At 43.0% G+C, this 22675-nt stretch overlaps 1 protein-coding gene across 4 annotated transcripts in view; it reads left to right on the top strand.

Annotated features, from left to right (window-relative positions):
• The window catches only part of gtf3c3 (general transcription factor IIIC, polypeptide 3), a 75696-nt gene that overhangs the window by 32057 nt on the left and 20964 nt on the right, over window positions 1–22675 (top strand). For all 4 annotated transcript variants that reach the window (XR_013499556.1, XM_078228622.1, XM_078228623.1 and 1 more), the window contains exons 9-14: window positions 4688–4788; window positions 6490–6661; window positions 10380–10582; window positions 11362–11463; window positions 12826–12961; window positions 15177–15402. Coding sequence is in view for 3 of the 4 variants with exons in the window: in XM_078228622.1 (XP_078084748.1) it covers window positions 4688–4788; window positions 6490–6661; window positions 10380–10582; window positions 11362–11463; window positions 12826–12961; window positions 15177–15402 (940 nt within the window). In the remaining variant the exon portion in view is untranslated. The remainder of the gene's footprint in view (window positions 1–4687; window positions 4789–6489; window positions 6662–10379; window positions 10583–11361; window positions 11464–12825; window positions 12962–15176; window positions 15403–22675) is intronic.

Here is a 22675-nt window from a genome sequence, read left to right as displayed (position 1 = left end):
GAGGCTACAGAAGGATATAGATAGGCTGGAAACTTGGGCAAGGAAATGGCAGATGGAGTTCAATCCTGATAAATGCGAAGTGATGCATTTTGGTGGGAATAATGTAGGGAGGAGCTACACGATAAATGGAAGAACCATAAAGGGTGTAGAGACGCAGAGGGACCTGGGTGTGCAAGTCCACAGATCTTTGAAGGTGACGTCACAGGTGGAGAAGGTGGTGAAGAAGGCATATGGCATGCTTGCCTTTATAGGACGGGGCATAGAGTATAAAAGTTGGGGTCTGATGTTGCAGATGTATAGAACGTTGGTTCGGCCGCATTTGGAATACTGCGTCCAGTTCTGGTCGCCACACTACCAGAAGGACGTGGAGGCTTTGGAGAGAGTACAGAGGAGGTTTACCAGGATGTTGCCTGGTATGGAAGGGAATGGTTATGAGGAGAGATTGGGGAAACTGGGGTTGTTCTTCTTGGAAAGACGGAGGATGAGGGGAGACTTAATAGAGGTGTATAAAATTATGAAAGGCATAGATAGGATGAATGGTGGGAAGCTTTTCCCCGGGTCGGTGGTGACGTTCACGAGGGGTCATAGGTTCAAGGTGAAGGGGGGGAGGTTTAACACAGATATCAGAAGGACATATTTTACACAGAGGGTCGTGGGGGCCTGGAATGTGTTGCCGGGCAAGGTGGTGGAGGCGGACACACTGGGAACGTTTAAGACTTATCTAGACAGCTATATGAACGGAGTGGGAATGGAGGGATACAAAAGAGTGGTTTAGTTTGGACCAGGGAGCGGCGCGAGCTAATTGTTCTTTGTTTCTCGTTTCAAGGCTTCATTCTATGATCACCTTGCTGGTGCCAGTACAGAGCGAGACTACGGATAGTTGGGAACCTGTCTCGGGGGCAGGGAATTCATATGGTGTTCGTGGAAGTGGAAATGAATAGGGTTGGGAAGCATTTTCCGATCAGGGCCAGTGTGATCTCCTGGACTCGTTTCGATCGCCTCAGGGGGTCGGAGAGGAATTTCCCAGATTTTTTTTCCCCATATTGGCCCTGGGGTTTTCACTCTGGGTTTTCGCCTCTCCCTGGAGATCACATGGTCTGGAATGGGGGGGTGGGGGTGAGTTACTAGGTTGTGATGAACAAAGCATCGTAGCTGTGAGGGACAGCTCGGTGGATAGGATATTAGTATGTAGATAGGCTGGAAAATTGGGCGGGGATCCTGGATTCAGGATTCAATCCTGGACCGGGGAGCGGCGTGGGCTTGGAGGGCCGAAGGGCCTGTTCCTGTGCTGTATTGTTCTTTGTTCTTTGTTGACATGGGGGGGACGAGGACAGATTGTTGGTGACCTGGCCACCTAAAAACTTGAAGTTCTCGACCCTTTCTACTTCGTCCCCATTGATGTAGACAGGGGCATGTTCTTCTCTTATGCTTCCTGAAGTCAATGGCAATCTCCTTCATTTTGTTGATATTGAGGGAGAGATTATTGTTGCCGCACCAGTTCACCAGATTCTCTATCTCATTCCTGTACTCTGTCTCGTCATTGTTTGAGATCCGACCCACTACGGTGGTGTCATCAAACTTGAAAATCGAATTGGAGGAGAATTTGGCCGCACAGTCATAGGTGTATAAGGAGTATAGTAGGGGGCTGAGAACACAGCCTTGTGGGGCACCGGTGTTGAGGATGATCGTGGAGGAGGTGTTGTTGCCTATCCTTACTGATTGCGGTCTGTGGGTTAGGAAGTTCAGGATCCAGTCGCAGAGGGAGGTGCCGGGGCCCAGGCCACGGAGTTTGGAGATGAGTTTCCTGGGAATAATAGTGTTGAAGGCTGAGCTGTAGTCAATAAATAGGAGTCTGACATAGGTGTCCTTGTAATCTAGGCGTTCCAGGCTAATCCATTTGCTATAGTTAAACTGTAATGTTAAATAAAGTTTGTTGTGATAAAAGTTTCCTAGTCACCTGGTGTGAAACACCTTTTCCTCACACTAATGCCAAAATTAAAAAAAAACTGTTGGGGTTTAGTCAGGCTTCATAACATACTTTGGGGTTACTGCTCTGGTACCCTAATGCTATATAAATGTAAATTATTGTTATGGTGCAGTGCGATTGCCACTTGCCTTTCACCATAGCTATCTTGTTTGTATCTAACTTGAGGATGACTGAGTCCTCTTTCTGCTGACAGCAAGGGTCCAAAATGGAATGAATTCCAAATCTTCTGATAATTAATGAACATGGGACCGATCGCATAAAATGTTCCCAATTCAGCACAAATTGGCCAACTCCCTTGGACATTGGATATATAGATTGGAGCCCATAGGGTTGATGGTGTGGAAAATGGGGGAAACTGTCAGTATGTCGTAAGCAATGCTCCTCTGATGTTGGGGTTGAGCAGTGTTCATAGAATCATAGAATCCCTACAGTGTAGAAGGAAGCCATTCGGCCCATCAAGCCTGCAGTGATGACAGTCCCACCCAGGCTCTATCCCCGTAACCCCACGTATTCACCCTGCTAATTCCCTGACTCTAAGGGGCAATTTAGCATGGCCAATCAACCAACCCGCACATCTTTGGACTGTGGGAGGAAACTGTTGCAACTGGAGGAAATCCATGCAGTTAAGGGGAAATGTGCAAACTCCACACAGTCACCCAAGGTCCCTGGTACTTTGAGGCAACAGTGCTAACCACTGTGCCACCATGTCACCGTGTTGTTGAAAGAGTGAAGGAAACTTTATACCTAGCTGTGCTGTATCTGACTTGATGTGGAGATGGCGGCGTTGGACTGGGGTGAACACAGTAAGAAGTCTCACAACACCAGGTTAAAGTCCAACAGGTTTATTTGGTAGCAAATACCATAAGTTTTCGGAGCGCTGCTCCTTCGTCAGATGGAGTGGAAATGTGCTCTCAAACAGTGCACAGACACAAAATCAAGTTACAGAATATTGATTAGAATGCGAATCCCTACAGCCAGCCAGGTCTTAAAGGTACAGACAATGTGGGTGGAGGGAGCATTAATCACAGGTTAAAGAGATGTGTATTGCCTCCAGACAGAACAGCTAGTGAGATTCTGCAAGTCCAGGGGGCAAGCTGTGGGGGTTACTGATAATGTGACATAAATCCAACATCCCGGTTTCGGCCATCCTCATGTGTGCGGAACTTGGCTATCAGTTTCTGCTCAGCGACTCTGCGCTGTCGTGTGTCGTGAAGGCCGCCTTGAAGAACGCTTACCTGAAGATCCAAGGCTGAATGCCCGTGACTGCTGAAGTGCTCTCCCACAGGAAGAGAACAGTCTTGCCTGGTGATTGTTGAGCGGTGTTCATTCATCTGTTGTCGTAGTGTCTGCATGGTTTCCCCAATGTACCATGCCTCGGGACATCCTTTCCTGCAGCATATCAGGTAGACAACGTTGGCCGAGTTGCAAGAGTAGGTACCGCGTACCTGGTAGATGGTGTTCTCACGTGAGATGATGGCATCCGTGTCGATGATCCGGCACGTCTTGCAGAGGTTGCTGTGGCAGGGTTGTGTGGTGTCGTGGTCACTGTTCTCCTGAAGGCTGGGTAGTTTGCTGCGGACAATGGTCTGTTTGAGATTGCGTGGTTGTTTGAAGGCAAGAAGTGGGGGTGTGGGGATGGCCTTGGCAAGATGTTCGTCTTCATCAATGACATGTTGAAGGCTCCGGAGGAGATGCCGTAGCTTCTCCGCTCTGGGGAAGTACTGTAAGACTGGGGAAGTACTTTAAGACCTGGCTGGCTGTAGGGATTAAAACATCCTTAATGTTTAAAGAATGAGAATTGTTTCCCCCTGTTATTTAGCTTTCCTTCAATGTCCCCATTGTATTTGTTAATAATGTGGTTACAGCACGTTGGAACACCGTAGCATTATGTTTTGCATACAGTACTTTTCTATAAAAGGCGCTATTTTAAGTGCAATTGTTTCTTACATAAAATTGTACACATTTTCCAGTAGAGGTGTGCCCCTATCATACATAACACTTATATACAGATAATTTGTTTTTTTGTGTGAAGCTTTATGTGAGTTAACAATAAAGTTGTTCTGTTTTCCTTGTACAGAAAATGTCAAGAATCCTGGTACCATTTTAAACCTGTACTTACAATAGCTGTAATGCAAAATCACCAATGAAATGCATGGAAATCCAGATGCTTCCTGAGTTTCGAAAATAATAGAGCTTTTTAAGTGTCTTGGAGAGCCAGGCAAAAATATTCTGCGAGTTAAGCACCAACTTCTATTTATATAGAGCCTTTAATATAGAAAAAGTCTGCACGTGCTTTACATAATGAGGGTAGGAATACAATAAAGGGGGAGTCAAAGGGATGGACATTAAGCCATGGAAGTATTAGGGGTGATAAGAAAGATGCATTAAGATGCCAGTGAATTGAAGTACAGTTTATCAGCATGTCTTAATTCTCCATGTCGTAAGTTTCCAGTTTTGATCAGAAGTGGCAGAAGGCTAGAGGGTGAGTCACTCATGGCCATTTTGAAGAGCCAGGTGGTCACGATATTATTAATAGCCTGGGAATATATCAGCTCTTTTTGCAGCACAGGCCTTTTTCTAAAGTATGCTGCTCAGGTATTGGAAATGGAGAGAAAGTAATGAAAAATGGAGTGTGGAGAAGAAATGAAACCGTGATGAAGAGAATTCAAATCAAACTATTCTCTTTTTTTTTGATCATAGATATTACGTACAACTGTCAGATCCCAGAAACAGTTCCCATCGATATACGAGTAAAGCTAATAGTGTGCCTGATCCACCTTCATATCCTCCAGCCTCTTGACGTAAGTTTCAACGCAGCATGATTTTTATACTAAATTACGACCAATATAGGGTATAAATAAATTTCAGATTATCAAAATAGTTTTTGCAATAATTCACTTTAAATGACTGGTTCTGCATTTGTTACTAAAATAAAAAACAGGACTGAACATTTTGTTTCGCTTTATCTAAGTGAAGGAGCCAGTGCTTGGAAAGCATCAAATTCTCTTAGGCTAACGGTCACTGAACACTGTTCCAATGGTCCACCTGAACCTCTGCTTTCATCAGTGTGGCAATCAGTTTCCCATAGTGGCTGTAACATTTCCCTTTGACTGCTAGTTTAGTGCTAGTTGGTGCCAAATTACAAATAGGTATGCGGCTGCAGATTCATTCAGATGACGACCTAGGTCAAAAAGACATGGGCTGGAATGTTACCACCGTTCATGCCGACGGGATTTTCCCATCCCACTGCAGTGATCGGCGATTTGGCTGGGCATCAAACTCTCCAACCTCACTGCAGCAGGAGCGTGGCATGAACGGCCGGTAAGATCACACCCATTGAACAGACTTCAGTTCGGACTTTTTCAGCGAGTAGTGAGCATTGTGTCCTCGCAATTCAAGCCAAGTGAAGTCTCATCCCAGTTGTGAAAGGATAATCTTTTAACCTGCTATCCCATTCAATTCTTCTTTCCTTTTGCAGTTTTTGAATTCCTGGCAAATTAACTTTTCCCCAATAAAATATATTCAGCACATTCTAATACACTTTATTCTGCTGTATGATTATTTAATATACAACCAGTTTAAAATTGCAATTTAGCATCCAAATCAAAACTCTGAATCCCTTCATTAAAGAAAATCCATTTTTATGTCTCAAAAATGGCTTTGGCTCTTTTGTTCATGTTTAATCATAGAAATCATAGAAACCCTACAGTACAGAAAGAGGCCATTCGGCCCATCGAGTCTGCACCGACCACAAACCCACCCAGGTCCTACCCCCATACCCCTACATATTTACCCATTAATCCCTCTAACCTACGCATCTCAGAACACTAAGGGCAATTTTTTTTTTTGCATGGCCAATCAACCTAACCCGCACATCTTTGGACTGTGGGAGGAAACCGGAGCACCCGGAGGAAACCCACGCAGACACAAGGAGAATGTGCAAACTCCACACAGACAGTGATCCAAGCCAGGAATCGAACCCAGGTCCCTGGAGCTGTGAATGGTAGCATTATATTCACATGTTGCAACATATTGGTAACATATTGACATGTTGTAACGTATTCACATATTGTGAATATAATGTTACCATTAAAGATGAACAAAAGAGCCAATGCCATTTTTTTTGAGGAAAAAAAGTGGATTTTCTTTAATATAGTGATTCAGAGTTTTGATTTGAATGCTAAATTGTTATTTTAAACATTGGATTCTTGCTAGAAGCATCAGATTCTAACTTGCTGGAATTGAAATGTACCCAAAAGCATTTGCTCTTCATCTGAAGTTACAGAATGCAGCTTTTTGGTGGCAGTTAATAGTAATTGTAATTCTTATTATTCCCATGCACCGATCCTATGTTTGCAAACTTGCATTGTGCTTTTAATTCAATTGGAGTCTATTTTAAAATTCAATGAAGACAGAATTTCATTAAACTGCAACTTTTAAAGATAACAATGCTCTTTTGTTTTGCTATTGTTAACTTGCAATCAAATTTTCTTCATCTTTAGCTTTTGATGACCAACTTAATGGAACAGAACCCTGAAGACATGGGAGACCTTTATTTAGATGTGGCTGAGGCTTTTTTAGAGATTGGAGAGTATAACTCTGCATTGCCCCTTTTGAGCGCCCTTGTCTGTTCAGAACGATACAACCTTGCAGTTGTTTGGCTTCGTCATGCAGGTAACGACTGAAAAACTGATAATCTGAACTTTTTTATTTAAAGTAAATGTTTTTACAGTATAGTGAATGTTATTGAAAGAATCTTAAACTGGGGAAATAGGCTTGAAATAAACTTAAAAAAAGAGCAATATGCTGCATATTGGAGAATGAGATCAATTCAGTTTCAAGTTACAAGGAACACTATGTTGCTTTTGTATCCAATGGTAGCTTTTCCTCGAAGCAAAATCTTCTTCACATAGCGAGTGGTTAGGGTCTGGAATGCACTGCCTGAGAGTGTGGTGAAGGCAAGTTTGAATGGGGCAGTCAAGAAGGAAAAGATTAAAGGTTATTAGTCACAAGTAAGGCTTACATTAACACTGCAATAAGTTACTATGAAATTCCCATAGTTGCCACACTCCGGCACCTGTTTGGGTCAATGCAACTAACCAGTACGTCTTTCAGACTGTGGGAGGAAACTGGAGCACCCGAAGGAAACCCACGCAGACACGGAGAGAACGTGCAAACTCCACACAGACAGTGACCCAAGCAGGAAATCGAACTCGGGTCCCTAGCACTGTGAGGCAGCAGTGCTAACCACTGTGCCACCGTGAATTGGATGATTATTTGAAAATAAACAATTGGCAGGATTATGGGGAGAAGGCAGGAGAATAATACTCGGTAAAATGCTCATTCGGAGAACAGATGCAGACATAATGGGCCAAATGGCCTCCCATGCTGTAACAATTCTGTGATTTTGTGATTTCTTAATTTCTTGCTTATCAATTTGAAATCTAGAGTTAGCCAAATAGTATAGCATTTTTATGGTCCATTATACTTTAACAAGCAATTTAAAGTAATATTGTTAAATGTTTGGTTAAAAAAGAGATGTTTGATTTCTGAGTTATAAAAGGCAAATTCACAAACCAAGTTTAATAAAATTCATTGCTGTTGGAGTTGCCATCATTGATGGATTCCTTTATTTTTTGCGCAATAACTCAAGGCAACTTGATGTGGCAAACAATTAGCTAAAAGGGTTTATTAATAATAAGAACTATATACACAAAGTGTTCAATAGCATGCCTAATACAGGTCCACTCCGTTCAACGTCCTTACTCTGACTGAAGATCTCCAGCTCCCTCCCTCCCGATTGGCTCAGGTTCATGTGCTCGCTCCATTGGCTCCGGCCTGATCACATAGTCTGCAAAGGATCTCCCCTTAAAGGGCCATGTTGCCACATTCCTTCCCTCCCTAACCTCTTGTACGACCCATGATAAAACAAAAAGAAAAACAGTTAACAGATAAGTAGAGAAAGAACAATATTACAAAAGGGACACCAGGGGAGAACAGTTCATAATTCACTAGTCCGGAGACTTATGCACCCTTTTGGAATGCCGCAGCTCAGTCAAGGGTTCTTCAGCAGTCAGTGACATGGGAATGTAGAATCTATCAATGGACTTTGAAGGGTGGAATGAGGAGCTGCGGGAACCTGGATTACAGGGTGATGAAGCAGTCATGGCAGCCTCCAGTAAAGTGAATGCACATGTGAAGGCTGCTCTTGTCATTGCAAAATAGCTGCATGTTGTGCGAGTGCAAGCCCTTCCTGTTGATGAATTTGACTGGACAATCACTGGATGCCTTAAAGAGCATATGAATGCAATCAATGGTGCCCTGCGCCTTGGGGAATTTTGTGATGGTGGTGAAACACATTTCCCTCTGTGCCTGCAATGCCATATTCACGTGGAAGTGAATTATTAGTGATCTGGATCAAATAAGCAATCTGGATTCAAACCCCACTCTAGTTCCTAAGCATTTAATCTAGGATTACATCCTAGTGCATTACTGTGAGAATGCTGCATTGTCACGGGTGACATCATTCAGATGAGATGTGTAACTGAGGCCCATGGTTAAGTAGACGTTCCAGATATTATCGCATTTAACACTGCTACACAACAGACTTGAGAGAAGTTATAGCTCATGGAATAAAAGGGACAGTAGCAACGTGGATGTAAAACTGGCTGAATAATAGGAAGCAGAGAGTCAATGGATATTTTTTGGGCTGGAGGATGGTCTGTAGTGGTGTTCCCCGGCGTTGGTATTGGGACCCTTGCTTTTCCTGATATATATTAATGATCTAGACCTTGGTGTGCAGGGAACAATTTCAAAGTTTGCAGATGACATGAAACTTGGAGGCATTGAAACCTGTGAAGAGAACAATGTAGAACTTCAAAAGGGCATAAATAAGTTGGCAGAGTGCGCAGATAGGTGGCAGATTAAATTCAATGCAGAGAAGTGTGAGGTGATGTATTTTGGTAGAAAGGAGATTACAGACAATATAAAATAATAGGTACAATTCCTAAGAGGTGCTGGGACAGAGGGATCTGAGAGTATATGTGCATAGATCATTGAAGGTAGCAGACCAGGTGGAGAGAACAGTTAATGAAGAGTACAGTATACTCGGCTTTGATAATAGGCGCATGGAGGACAAGAGCAAGGAAGTTATGCTGAACTTGTACAAGACACTAGATGGACCTTGGCTGGATATTGTGCACAGTTCTAGGCACCACACTATAGGAAGGATTCAAACATATTGGAGAGAGTGGAGACGAGGTTTACAAAATGGTTCCAGGGATGAGAAACTTCAGTTATGAGGATAGATTGGAGAGGTTGAGACTCTTCTTCTTGGAGAGAAGAAGGCTAGAAAGAGATTTGGTAGTAGTGTTCAAAATCACCAGTGGGCTGGACGGTGCAGCTAGGGAGAAACTGTTCTCATCATATAAGGATCAAGAACAAGAGGGCACAAATTTAAAGTGACTTGCAAAAGAAACAAATGTAATGTGAGAAAAAAACTTTTTCACACAGCGAGTGTTTCGGGTCTGGAATGCACTGCTTGGAAGTGTGATAGAGGCTGATTCAATTGAGGCATTCAAGAGGACATTTGATGATTATTTCAATGGAAACAATGTGCAGAGGTACAGGGAAAAGACAGGAGAATGAATTCAGTCATTGCTCATTTGGAGAGCTGGTACAGACATGATGGGTCGAATGGTCACCTTCTGTGCTGTAACAATTCTGTGATTCTGTGAATTTTAGGTTTCTTTGTCCTGACCAACATCCATAACAATTTAGTTGGTTATTCATTTCATCACTACTTGTGTTGTAATGCAGTGTGCAAAATAGCTTCAGTGTTTTCCTGCATAAGGACATTGACTGTATTTTCAAAATAGTTCATTCTATCTGAAACACTTTGGGATGTTGCTGAGATATAATAAATAAGTGGAAGTCTTTATTTTGAAAAGCATTCAGGTGTATTTCAAGTGGTTATGAGAGCATTGCTAACAACTCAAACAAAGTTAGAAAGATAATATCAATTATTTACGTTTGATGAAAATATTCAAAAGGAAAGAATAGTTATGGCACCAAAATGGTGCCAATCATGAAACTTTACTGGTGTGGAACAACCCCACTCTTCAGATTGAGCCCAGCTTCCCTTTGCTGTAATATGTAGTTGGGCTAGCTTTGTGTGAGACATATTATTAATTTTCTGAAGAACTTAAGCTGTCAGTTGACTCATTTACTGTATTCTGTTGCATTCTATTGATATTTTCTTTATTTATGCTTGTGTCCTACTTGATTGCAAGGACATGTGGAAAACGTATTAATGGGAAGGGAAGTGAAAAGAATAGAAAACAGTTTTGAGAAAAGCAAAGTGCTATGCTCAATTTTAATTTTCTAACTTCAGAGTGTTTGAAAGCCTTGGGACACATGGAGCTGGCAGCAGAGAGCTACGCTAAAGTGGTGGCAATGGCACCTTTGCACTTGGATGCACGTATTTCCCTGTCAACCTTACAACAGCAACTGGGGCGACCAGAGAAAGCTCTTGAGGCTCTGGAATCAATGCATGATCCAGAAACATTAACACATGATGCGAATGCAGCTCAACAGGTGCGGAATGTTGTACCTGGTTAATTACTCAGCTGGGTTGTTAAATGTGTTTTGCAAAATAGTATTTTACTGGAAATATGTTGGATGTATTAAAAAGGCAGTGAATATTTGGTATACCACCCTAGAAATTGGCTTGGTGGGATTTTGAACATAATTGAATTTCATGTATTTGCCCATGCACAAATTCCAGATGAGCATTATTTAGCCCACTAAGCAGAAACTTTACAGCACAAAATGGGTCCACTAAATGGGGCTCACTGTGTAGTGTATAATGGAAGCGTTCCATTCATCAGCCTATTGCAAGTGCCTTTCAATTTCTAACAGTATCAACTGAACTTCACTGCAACTCACTTATTCCTCTTCTTGCAATGCAGAGCACATTGTTGAATAATGGGTTTAATTAAAATGGCTATTAATCACATTGTTGAATAAATGATTCACGACTAAAAGGTTTTTTGATTCAAGTCCGCCTGGCAATATTAGTGTTTGTTAGTTGGTGGGATTTGCAATTTTGTAGGGTTGCTAAATGAAATACAATCTATGACTGAGGTATCCTGTGTAAAGAATAGTGATACTTTTAATACCAGCCACTTTACTGTGGAATATCTAATGCTTAGATATTGCTATAACCTGTTGAATAAAAGATTGTCAGTAAACTATTTGGAAACAATTTTCTGCAAGAGAAATTGGGCAGTGTTTCATTTTTTTTCTCTCCTTCCATTAATGATTTTAATTGTCAAGTTATCTAAAACCCAAGTAATGTCTTGTGTATCACCCAGGAACTGAAGCTGTTACTCCATCGCTCTACCTTACTGTATTCCCAAAAAAAGTTGCCCGATTATGTGGATGCTTTACTTGCAATGCTAGCAATGCTTTTAAAGGTGAGTTGGAGTTTAGCTCTTGTTCCACAAATTCTTAATTAAAGAATGTTTGCTAACAATTTAAAAATTGATATGCAACTTGCATTACCAAAGTAAAGCAGCTTTTTTCACTTGCATGTTTGCTTCTGAGTCCTTTTAATATTCAGGTCTGTGGTAATTAGCATAGGTAAAATTGCAGATATGTTCAAAGATATGTTTATTAGAACTAAATGGAAATTAGCAAAGTTTTGTACCAGTTAAGTGCACATTCACAACAAAAACAGAAAATGCTGGAAAATCTCAGCAAGTCTGACAGCACAAGACCATATAATATAGGAGCAGAATTAGGCCATTTGGCCCATCGAGTCTGCTCCGCCATTCATTAATGGCTGATACATTTCTCAACCCCATTCTCCCACCTTTTCCTCATAACCTTTGATCCCCTTACCAATCAAGAACATGTGTATCTCTGTCTTAACTACACTCAATGACCTGGCCTCTATAGCCTTCTCTGGCAATGAATTCCATAGATTTACCATCCTCTGGCTGAAGAAATTCCTCTTCATCTCGGTTCTAAAGGATTACTTTACTCTGAGGCTGTGCTCTCGGATCCGAGTCTCTACTACTAATGGAAACATTTTCCCCACATCCACATCCACTCTATCCAGGTATTTCAGAATTCTGTAAGTTTCAGTGAGATCCTCCCCCCCCATCCTTCTAAACTCCATTGAGTATAGACCCAGAGTCCTCAACCGTTCCTCGTACGTCAAGCTTTTCATTCCCAGGATCATTCTCATGAATCTCCTCTGGACCTTCTCCAAGGCCAGCACATCCTTCCTTAGATATGGGGCCCAATATTGCTCACAATATTCCAAATGTGGTCTGACCAGAGCCTTATAAAGCTTCAGTAGTACAACCCAGCTTTTGTATTCTAGTCTTCTTGAAATGAATGCTACCATTGCATTTGCCTTCCTAACTACCAAGTCAACCTGCAAGTTAACCGTACGAGAATCCAGAATCAGAAGGGTGTAGTCTATCTGGTCCAGGTGATTTATCCATCTTCAGACCTTTCAGCTTTCCTAGCATCATCTTCTTAGTAATGGCCACCATACTCACCTCTGTCCCCCGACTTGCTTGAATTTTTGTTATGTTTTTGTTGCTTCTTTTTAATCATTGTTACTCATTGTTTTAGCGATGGGAAACTGCCAAAACTGGAAGATTTTTAAAAATGCCAACAATTTGTAACTTTTTGTTTAGTGTTAACATGACTCCAGCTTTAAGGAGAACCTTTGGAGTAGTAACTACATTAACTTGGAGCATTCGCTGTTGTTGATGATTTACAAAAAACTGCCTGAGTGAAGAGCAAATTAATTTTTATTGCAGGTTGCAATGAACAGAGCTCAAGTTTCTTTGGTTTCAAGGTCCAAAAGTGGAGAAAAACACCTTTTTCTTGCAAAGGACTCGAGAGATAAAGTTAGTGACATTGATGATCAGGAAGCTGCATATTTGGATGTTAAAGGTAAGGAATGAAACTTGTAACCATGTAGTGTTTGACTTAAAATGACTCATCCCAGACAAACTAGTTTGGCACCATTCTACAATGAGATCCAACACGAAACTGTATGTGTTAGAAGGTCATACAAAATGGGAAACTCTACAACTGTATGTGTTTGACTGGGGCAGTACTCTGTCCTCTATAATCCTCCACATAACATTTCCATTCTTTATGATCTAATTTTCAGAACTTTATCCTAATAATGTCAATCAAGTTGATGGATAGTAATTTCATTATTGTGTTGTGGACTTGTGTGCTGTCGAAATTGACAAACTGTTAGAACTTGCCTTACTTAAGTGTTATCAGAGGTTGATGCAGAATCCTATGGCGGCTGCTCCAGAGTGTTCCCAGTTAATGCACACTGCAATACTGAACATCTATATCTGCCGCAGTCCTCTTCACACTTCTGACGAGGATATCATTTGACCTCATTGAGCGTAATCCTTCTTTGGAATCAAGCAGCTTCCCAGTATATTGGCATATTTACCAAGAGTCTTTCTCATACTTCTCGGATACCCTGAAAATTACAGTGTTCCCTGGGGAATACGTATTGTGTATAGAATTGATGTAAGAAACCAAAGCTTCCCTAATCCTATATTTTGTGGTCTGTTTGTTCATAGTGACCAATCTATAACTGCAGCAGGCACACAAAGGGAAGGATAATATTTTTAGTAAACTTAACAAAAGCTCACTGAGTATAGGGAAAGAAGAGTTTTTTAGAAAGCATTTCTACCTCAGCGCCAGGGACCCGGGCTCAGTTCTGGCCTCGGGTGACTGTGTATGGAGTTTGCATATTCGCCCCATGTCTGCATGGGTATCCTCTGGGTGCTCCGGTTTCCTCCACACTCTACAAATGTGTGGGTTAGGTTGATTGGCCATGCTAAATTACCCCTTTGTGTCAGGGGGATCAGCAGGTTAATTACATGGGGTTACAGGGATAGGGCCTGGGTGGGATTGTTGTTGGTGCAGACTTGATGGGCTGTAGGGAATCTATGATTCTGTGACTTGAAGAGAGATATAGCTACACAAAGGCAGGGAACTTAAGTGTGAAGGCAACACAACCAGTCGTTCTGCTAACTTAAGGTGGAGTAAAGATGCAGAGGGTGTCAGTTGGCAGAACAGAGGGCACATCCTGGCACAGGACTGAAGGAGATTACAGATATGGGAGTTGCAATGTTGTGGATGGACTTGTAAATAAGGACGTGTTGGAGAATAGGGCAGTAATCGAGGTGAACAAGGATATGGTTGGTCAAGGAGCAGGATGTAGAATGGAAGTTGGAGAACTGGTGAGGAGATCTTTGGAGCTTGACAAAGGCATCATAGAAATCATAGAATCATAGAAACCCTACAGTGCAGAAGGAGGCCATTCGGCCCATCGAGTCTGCACCGACCACAATCCCACCCAGGCCCTACCCCCACATATTTACCCACTAATCCCTCTAACCTACACATCTCAGGACTCTAAGGGGCAATTTTTTGAACCTGGCCAATCAACCTAACCCGCACATCTTTGGACTGTGGGAGGAAACCGGAGCACCCGGAGGAAACCCACGGAGACACGAGGAGAATGTGCAAACTCCACACAGACAGTGACCCAAGCCGGGAATTGAACCCAGGTCCCTGGAGCTGTGAAGCAGCAGTGCTAACCACTGTGCTACCGTGCCGCCCCAAGAAGCTTCTTAGCAGCACTAAGTGACAAAAGGACAATGGTGGCAAATGTTGCAGAAATATTGTTGATAGGATGTGGAAGTAATGCTTTAGTTCAGGGTCCAACAGGATACCAAGGTTACCCATCATAGCAAGATGAGGGTGATGGAATTGTAAGTTGGCTGGGGAATTCTTGGTGGGACTCAGGTGGGATTTATGTTTTCATTTCAAATACATTAATCCAATCCAAAGTAAGTGACTTAGATTCAAATTGCATATAAAAATGCAGTGAACTGCAATTAGCAACTTGAATTCTGCCCATTTTGTTCCACAAAAAGGGGAGTACATTGAACAGTACCCGAGACACTTTTTTCCTCTTCAAATTATTACTTTTCAATGGACATTGTATAACTTGCTTATATTAATATGTCATTTTGATTTCATTTAAGTTTTGCATATTATAAAAATTAAAAGTACTGTTTCCCAGTTGTGAACAGGTAATTTCAATACTTCTGTGTCTTTTTTAAACCAGGTAAAACTAGTGTGCTGAATAAGGATGACTGGTGGAATTTATTGTTGAAAGCTGTTTATACATTGTGTGACCTCAAACGTTTCAAAGAAGCTGAACTCCTGGTTGATTCTTCCTTGGAGTACTACTCATTTTATGACGATAGGCAGAAACGGAAAGAGTTAGAATACTTTGGCCTATCTGCTGCTGTTCTGGATAACAACTTCAGAAAAGCATACAATTACATCAGGTACTTCAGATCAATCCATTCTCTTAATGTCAAAATTTAGTGAATTCCAGTTGACAATCTACTGCAGAGTTTTGATGATGTGAGCACTTACAGAAATGCATTCTATAGAAAAGAAAGAACTTAAACTTATACAATGCCTTTCATCACTTCAGTATGTCCCAAGGTGCTTTACGGCCAGCGAAGTACAGCCTTCCCTCGTTTAACGCGCAATGTGTTTGTAAAACACAGTGTATGAAATATAAACATGCTGAATGAAACTCACTTTCCCACACGAGACTGTGTAATAAGAATGGGTTATGTTTCTGACCTTTTATTTTTACATTTTGACTGCCCTGAATCTAACTGACCCAAAAATTCTCTTAATTTACCTCGACTCACCGTCTCTCCTGCTCATCGCCTTTCCCACTCACTACTTTCCTCCCAAACCTGCTCGCTCTCCCAGCTCGACGACCCTCTTAACTTGCCAATTTTTCTGCTCACCACTTCCCCAAAACCCTCTTGCTCTCCACCTATCCTCAACACAGTTGAGTCTGTAAAACCTTGCATTTCTGTTGAGAAAACATTAATCAAATAAATCCTTTAATCAAATTGTGCCTCAAAATCAAAGATTTCTGCACACTCAACTCACCAGTTTGCGGCGAATCAGATAAACTCCAAGTGGTGGCTCCCTTTCTCCACCATCTCCCGCTTCCAGTGCTCTCTCTCTTCCTGCACTGTGATTGGGTGAGCAGCCAACCAATCAGTTGTTGCTATGTGGCTGGGCAGCCACGTCGAGCGGAGTCAGGTACGGGTGGAAATCCTGCCTCTCCTGGTATCACGGCTTCATGAAGCACCAGTTGACAGAACAGTAAAATTGTCTCCATATGCCGTGTCTTAATCAAGTACATGGCTCTTGATGGACTGGTGCATAGACGCAGGGGCATGCAGCTCAGGGGGAATTTAGTTAAAAAATACTTCATTGGCTGTACAGCTTTTCGAGATGTCCAGTTGTCGTGAAAAGTCTTATATAAATGCTAGCCTTTTTTATCATCATAGTGAATCTAAACTAAGTAACGTGTTTAGAATCTGGTAGCTGCAGGGTAACATGTGAATTATCAAATAGGCCTCCGGTTTCCATTAATGAAGCTCCATGCATGGCCTATATTACTATGCTTAAGTCTTCTTTCGGGTAGCCTGAAGGTAAGGGAATGCAAGATGATTGGCGGTTGGATGGTGAGTGTGTGTTCTTGTCATGATCAGGGACAAGTGTTAATTTCTAGTAAATTTAGCTGGTTATCCAATAAATGGAGGTATGATAGGCACCTCAGTACTATGAAATGTACACCCAGCGCCATGTGGGACCCCCAGGATGCTTCTCGTGCCTTGGACAACCACATGTGCAGGAAGTGTTGGAAGATGGGGGAGCTTAAACTCGGCTTTTCAAAGCTTCAGCAGCTGACATTACTACAGTGTATCTCTGAGGTTGGGCGGTATGTGGATTTCGTGTTTTAGGAGGTGATCACCCTGTGGCTTAAGAGTGTGAAGGCAGAGAGAAAATAGGTGACTCCCAGTCAGACTAGGTAGGGGCAATGCAGGGCACCCTCTATGTGTCTTGCTTTCTCAGCAGTATAATTCTGGTGAAAGTAATGTTTCCTCTGGGGAGCACACAGACCACAACACATGGGTGGTTCAGCTGTGCAGGGAGGCAGGAGGATGCTAGGAAAGCAACAGTGATAGGGAATGTATTGGTTACGGGAACAGACAGGCATTTCTGTGCCCCCAGGTGTGGCACTATAGTGGTTTTTTTAACTCTGTGGTGCCAAAGTCAAGAATATCACTAAGCAGTTGCAGAACATTCTATTGATTTGATTTATTATTGTCATATGTATTGGTAAACAGTGAAGAGTATTGTTTCTTGCACGCTATAACAGACAAAGCATACCCTCCACAGAGTACATAGGGGAGAAGGAAAGGAGAGAGTGCAGAATATAGTGGTACAGTCATAGCTAGGGTGTAGAGAAAGATCAACTTAACATAAGGTAGGTCCATTTCAAAGGTCTGATGGCAGCAGAGAAGAAGCTGTTGAGTCGGTTGGTACGTGATCCCAGACTTTTGTATCTTTTTCCTAATGGAAGAAGGTGGAAGAGAGAATGTCCAGGGTGCATGGGGTCCTTAATTATGCTGGCTGCTTTTCTGAGGCAGTGGGAAGTGTAGATGGAGTCAATGGATGGGAGGCTGGTTTGCGTGATGGATGGGGCTTCGTTCACGATCTTTTGTAGTTTCTTGCAGTCTTGGTCTGAACAAGAGCCATACCAAGCTGTGATACAACCAGAAAGGAAGCTTTCTGTGGTGAATCTAAAAATTGGCCAGAGTCGTAGTGGACATGCCGAATTTCCTTAGCTTCCTGAGAAAGTAGAGGAGTTAGTGGGCTTTCTTAATGATATCGTTGACGTGGAGGGATCAGGACAGATTGTTGGTGATCTGGACACCTTGAAACCTGAAGCTCTGACCATTTCCACTTCATCTCCATTGACGTAGACAGGGGTACGTGCGCCACTATGCTTCCTGAAGTTGATGACTATCTCCTTTGTTTTGCTGACATTGAGGGGGGGATATTGTTGTCGCACCAGGGTAAACAGCCAGAGGTTATTGGTGCCAATGACAGGTAGAAAGCTGGAGTGACATCCTACAGACAGATTTTGGGAGCTAATTCAAAGGTAGTACTCTCCAGATTTCTCCGAGAGCTATGTGGAAATCTTAGAATCGCTATAGTGCAGAAGGAAGCCATTTGGCCCATTGAGTCTGCACCGACTCTGTATCTTACCCAGGCCCACTCAGACTCCCGCCTGCATGATCCCTGTAACCCCTAATCCACCTTAACCTACATATCTTTGGACTGTGGGAGGAAACCCACGCAGGCACGGTGAGAACGTGCAAACTCTACACAGACAGCTACCCAAGGTCGGAAGTGAAGTCGGGTTCCTGGCACTGTGAGACAGCAGTGCTAACCACTGTGCCACCGTGCTGCCCAGATCGTGCAGATGAAAGCATAGCTGAAGAGATGGGGCAGGAAGAATGGCTTTCAATTTCTGGGATGGGAGGGCGCGTATCTGGAACGTGCCACACCTTCAATTTAATAGCTGTTGAGAACAAAGAACAATACAGCACAGGAACAGGCCCTTCGGCCCTCCAAGCCTGCACCGATCATGTGTTCCTAACTAGACCATCCGTTTGTATCCCTCTATTCCCAGTCTGTTCATGTGGCTATCTAGATAAGTCTTAAATGATCCTAGTGTGTCTGCCTCAACCACCTTGCTTGGTAGTGCATTCCAGGTCCCCACCACCCTCTGTGTAAAAAACATCCCCCGCATATCTGTATTGAACCTTGCCCCCCTTACCTTGAACTTGTGACCCCTTGTGTTTGTCATTTCTGACCTGGGAAAAAGCTTCCAACTGTTCACCCTATCTATGCCCTTCATAATTTTATAAACTTCTATTAGGTCGCCCCTCAACCTCCATCTTTCCAGGGAGAATAACCCTAGTTTACTCAATCTCACCTCATAGCTAATACCCTCCATACCAGGCAACATCCTGGTAAACCTTTTCTGCACTCTCTCCAAAGCCTCCATGTCCTTCTGGTAGTGTGGTGACCAGAACTGGATGCAGTATTCCAAATGTGGCCTAACCAACGTTCTATATAACTGCAACATCATATGCCAACTTTTAAACTCTATGCCCCGTCCAAGCATGCCATATGCCTTCTTCACCACCTTTTCCACCTGTGCTGCCACCTTTAAGAATCTGTGGACTTGCACACCCAGATCCCCCTGTGTGTCTATACTCCTGATGGTTCTGCCATTTATTGTATAGCTCCCTCCTGCATTAGATCTACCAAAATGCATCACTTCGCATTTATCTGGATTAAATTCCATCTGCCATTTCTCCGCCCAATTTTCCAGCCTATCTATATCCTGCTGTATTCTGCAGATATGTTCATCAATAGCCGCAACTCCAGCAATCTTTGTGTCGTCTGCAAATTTACTAATCAGACCAGCTACATCTTCTTCCAAATCATTTATATATATTACAAACAGCAGAGGTCCCAGTACAGAGCCCTGCGGAACACCACTAGTCACAGACCTCCAATCAGAAAAAGACCCCCTCCACTGCTACCCTCTGTCTTCTATGGCCAAGCCAGTTCTGTACCCATCTAGCTAGTTCATCTTTGATCCTGTGAGGTTTAACCTTTTGCACCAGCCTGCCATGAGGGACCTTGTCAAATGCTTTACTAAAATCCATGTTGACGACATCCTTCCCTCGTCAATCATTTTTGTCAAAAAACTCAACCAAATTTGTGAGGCATGACCTCCCTCGTACAAAACTATGTTGTCTATCGCCAATGAGACTATTCAGTTCTAAATGTGTATAGATCCTATCTCTAAGAATCTTCTCCAACAATTTCCCTACCACGGACATCAAGCTCACTGGCCTATAATTACCCGGGTTATCCTTGCTACCCTTCTTAAATAACGGGACCACATTTGCTATCCTCCAATCCTCTGGGACCTCACCTGTGTCCAATGAAGAAACAAAGATTTCTGTTAGAGGCCCAGCAATTTCATCTCTTGTCTCTCTCAGTAATCTAGGACAGATGCCATCTGGCCCTGGGGATTTGTCTACCTTAATGCTTCCTAAAACACCTAACACTTCCTCCCTTGTAATTGCGATTTATTCTAACGGGTCCACACATCCCTCTGAGACACTACCAATCAATGTGTCCCTCTCCTTTGTGAATACTGATGCAAAATATTCATTTAGGATCTCACCTACTTGGGTTCTAAGCATAATTCCCCTCCTTTATTCTTGAGAGGTCCGACTCTTTCTCCGACAACCCTCTTGTCCCTAACGTATGTATAAAATGCCTTGGGATTCTCCTTAATCCTGTCTGCCAAGGACATTTCGTGACCCCTTTTTGCCCTTCTAACTCCCCTGTTTGAGTTCTTTTCTACTTTCTCTGTATTCCTGCAGTGCTTCATCTGTTTTTAGCTGCCTGGACCTTATGTATGCCGCTTTTTTCTCTTTGATTAGACCCACAATTTCTCTGGTTATCCACGGCTCTCGAATCCTACCTCTCCTGTCCTTCCTTTTTACAGGCACTGAGGGAAGATGTATTACCAATTTTGAAAAACCTGAGGGTCAATAAGTCCCCTGGGCCAGATGAGATATATCCTAGGATTCTTTGGGAGGCAAGGGATGAGATTGCAGAGCCTTTGGCTTTGATCTTTGGGTCCTCACTGTCCACGGGGATAGTGCCAGAGGACTGGAGAGTGGCAAATGTTGTTCCTCTGTTCAAGAAAGGAAATAGGAATGACCCTGGTAATTATAGGCCAGTTAGTCTTACTTCGGTGGTTGGTAAGTTAATGGAAAAGGTCCTGAGGGATAGGATTTATGACCATTTAGAAAGATGCAGCTTAATCCGTGATAGTCAACACGGATTTGTGAAGGGTAAGTCTTGCCTCACAAATTTGATTGAATTTTTTGAGGCGGTAACTAAGTGTGTAGATGAAGGTAGAGCAGTTGATGTCGTATACATGGATTTTAGTAAGGCTTTTGATAAGGTCACCCATGGTCGTCTCATGAAGAAAGTAAGGAAGTGTGGGATAGAGGGAACGTTGGCCGATTGGATAAGTAACTGGCTATCTCATGGAGTTTTAACAACACCAGGTTAAAGTCCAACGGGTTTATTTGGTAGCAAATACCATTAGCCTTCGGAGCGGTGCTCCTTCGTCAGATGGAGTGGAAATCTGCTCTCAAACAGGGCACAGAGACACAAAATCAAGTTACAGAATACTGATTAGAATGCGAATCTCTACAGCCAACCAGGTCTTCAAGATACAGACAATGTGAGTGGAGGAAGCATTAAGCACAGGTTAAAGAGATGTGTATTGTCTCCAGACAGGACAGCCAGTGATATTCTGCAAGTCCAGGAGGCAAGCTGTGGGGGTTACTGATAGGATTTATGTCACACTATCAACGGTAGGGTTCTGAGGAATGTGGAGGAACAGAGAGATCTTGGGGTTCATATCCACAGATCTCTGAAGGTTGCCACTCAAGTGGATAGAGCCGTGAAGAAGGCCTATAGTGTGTTAGCGTTTATTAACGGGGGATTTGAATTTAAGAGCCGTGGGGTTATGCTGCAACTGTATAGGACCTTGGTGAGACCACATTTGGAATATTGTGTGCAGTTCTGGTCACCTCACTATAAGAAGGATGTGGAAGCGTTGGAGAGAGTGCAAAGGAGATTTACCAGGATGCTGCCTGGTTTGGAGGATAGGTCTTATGAGGAAAGGTTGAGGGAGCTAGGGCTTTTCTCTTTAGAGCGGAGGAGGTTGAGAGGCGACTTAATAGAGGTTTATAAGATGATGAGGGGGATAGATAGAGTGAACGTTCAGAGACCATTTCTTCGGGTGGATGTAGCTGTTACTAGGGGGCATAACTATAAGGTTCATGGTGGGAGATATAGGAGGGATGTCCGAGGTAGGTTCTTTACTCAGAGTGGTTGGGGTGTGGAATGGACTGCCTGCTGTGATGGTGGAGTCGGACACTTTAGGAACATTCAAGCGGTTATTGGATAGGCACATGGAGCACACCAGAATGATGGGGAGTGGGATAGCTTGATCTTGGTTTCGGACAAAGCTCGGCACAACATCGAGGGCCGAAGGGCCTGTACTGTGCTGTACTGTTGTTCTATGTTCGATGTTCTAGATCTGGAGTATTGGGTCTCCACTGCCACCATCACCGCACCTTACATTCCTGGTACCTGCAACAAGTCCATGGTTCTTCCTGGACTCCCTCTTTCCCTCTTAATCTTCTCAATCCCCACCAGAATTCATGAACACAGAGACACACAAAGGTCTAATCGATATCATTAAACAATATTATTATAAATATATAAATCACATGAAACACAAACTGACCCATAAAGTGAAATTGATGCTCATGCCCATTTCTATTCTGTGCCCCTATCCCCCGTGACTGAGGCAGTCTGCTCCATTGTACTTAAATCTGGCTGAGATGCCTGTGGCTTCTGTCCTCGTCATAGAGGTGCCGGTGGGGGCTCCTCCGCAGACTGCTGCACTGCATCATTGCAGGACAGCCAGTCTCTGAGCCTAGCAACATGGGTGGTTCCTGAATTGCAGGAGTCAAGGAGGTCCAGAGATGTGCAGGTTAGGTGGATTGGCCATGCTAAATTGCCTTTTAGTGTTAAGGAGGCTAGCTAGGGTAAATGCATGGG

Source organism: Mustelus asterias, chromosome 14, assembly GCF_964213995.1.
Source record: "Mustelus asterias chromosome 14, sMusAst1.hap1.1, whole genome shotgun sequence".
Taxonomy (NCBI): Eukaryota; Metazoa; Chordata; class Chondrichthyes; order Carcharhiniformes; family Triakidae; genus Mustelus; species Mustelus asterias.
This window is presented reverse-complemented; position numbering and strand designations above follow the sequence as displayed.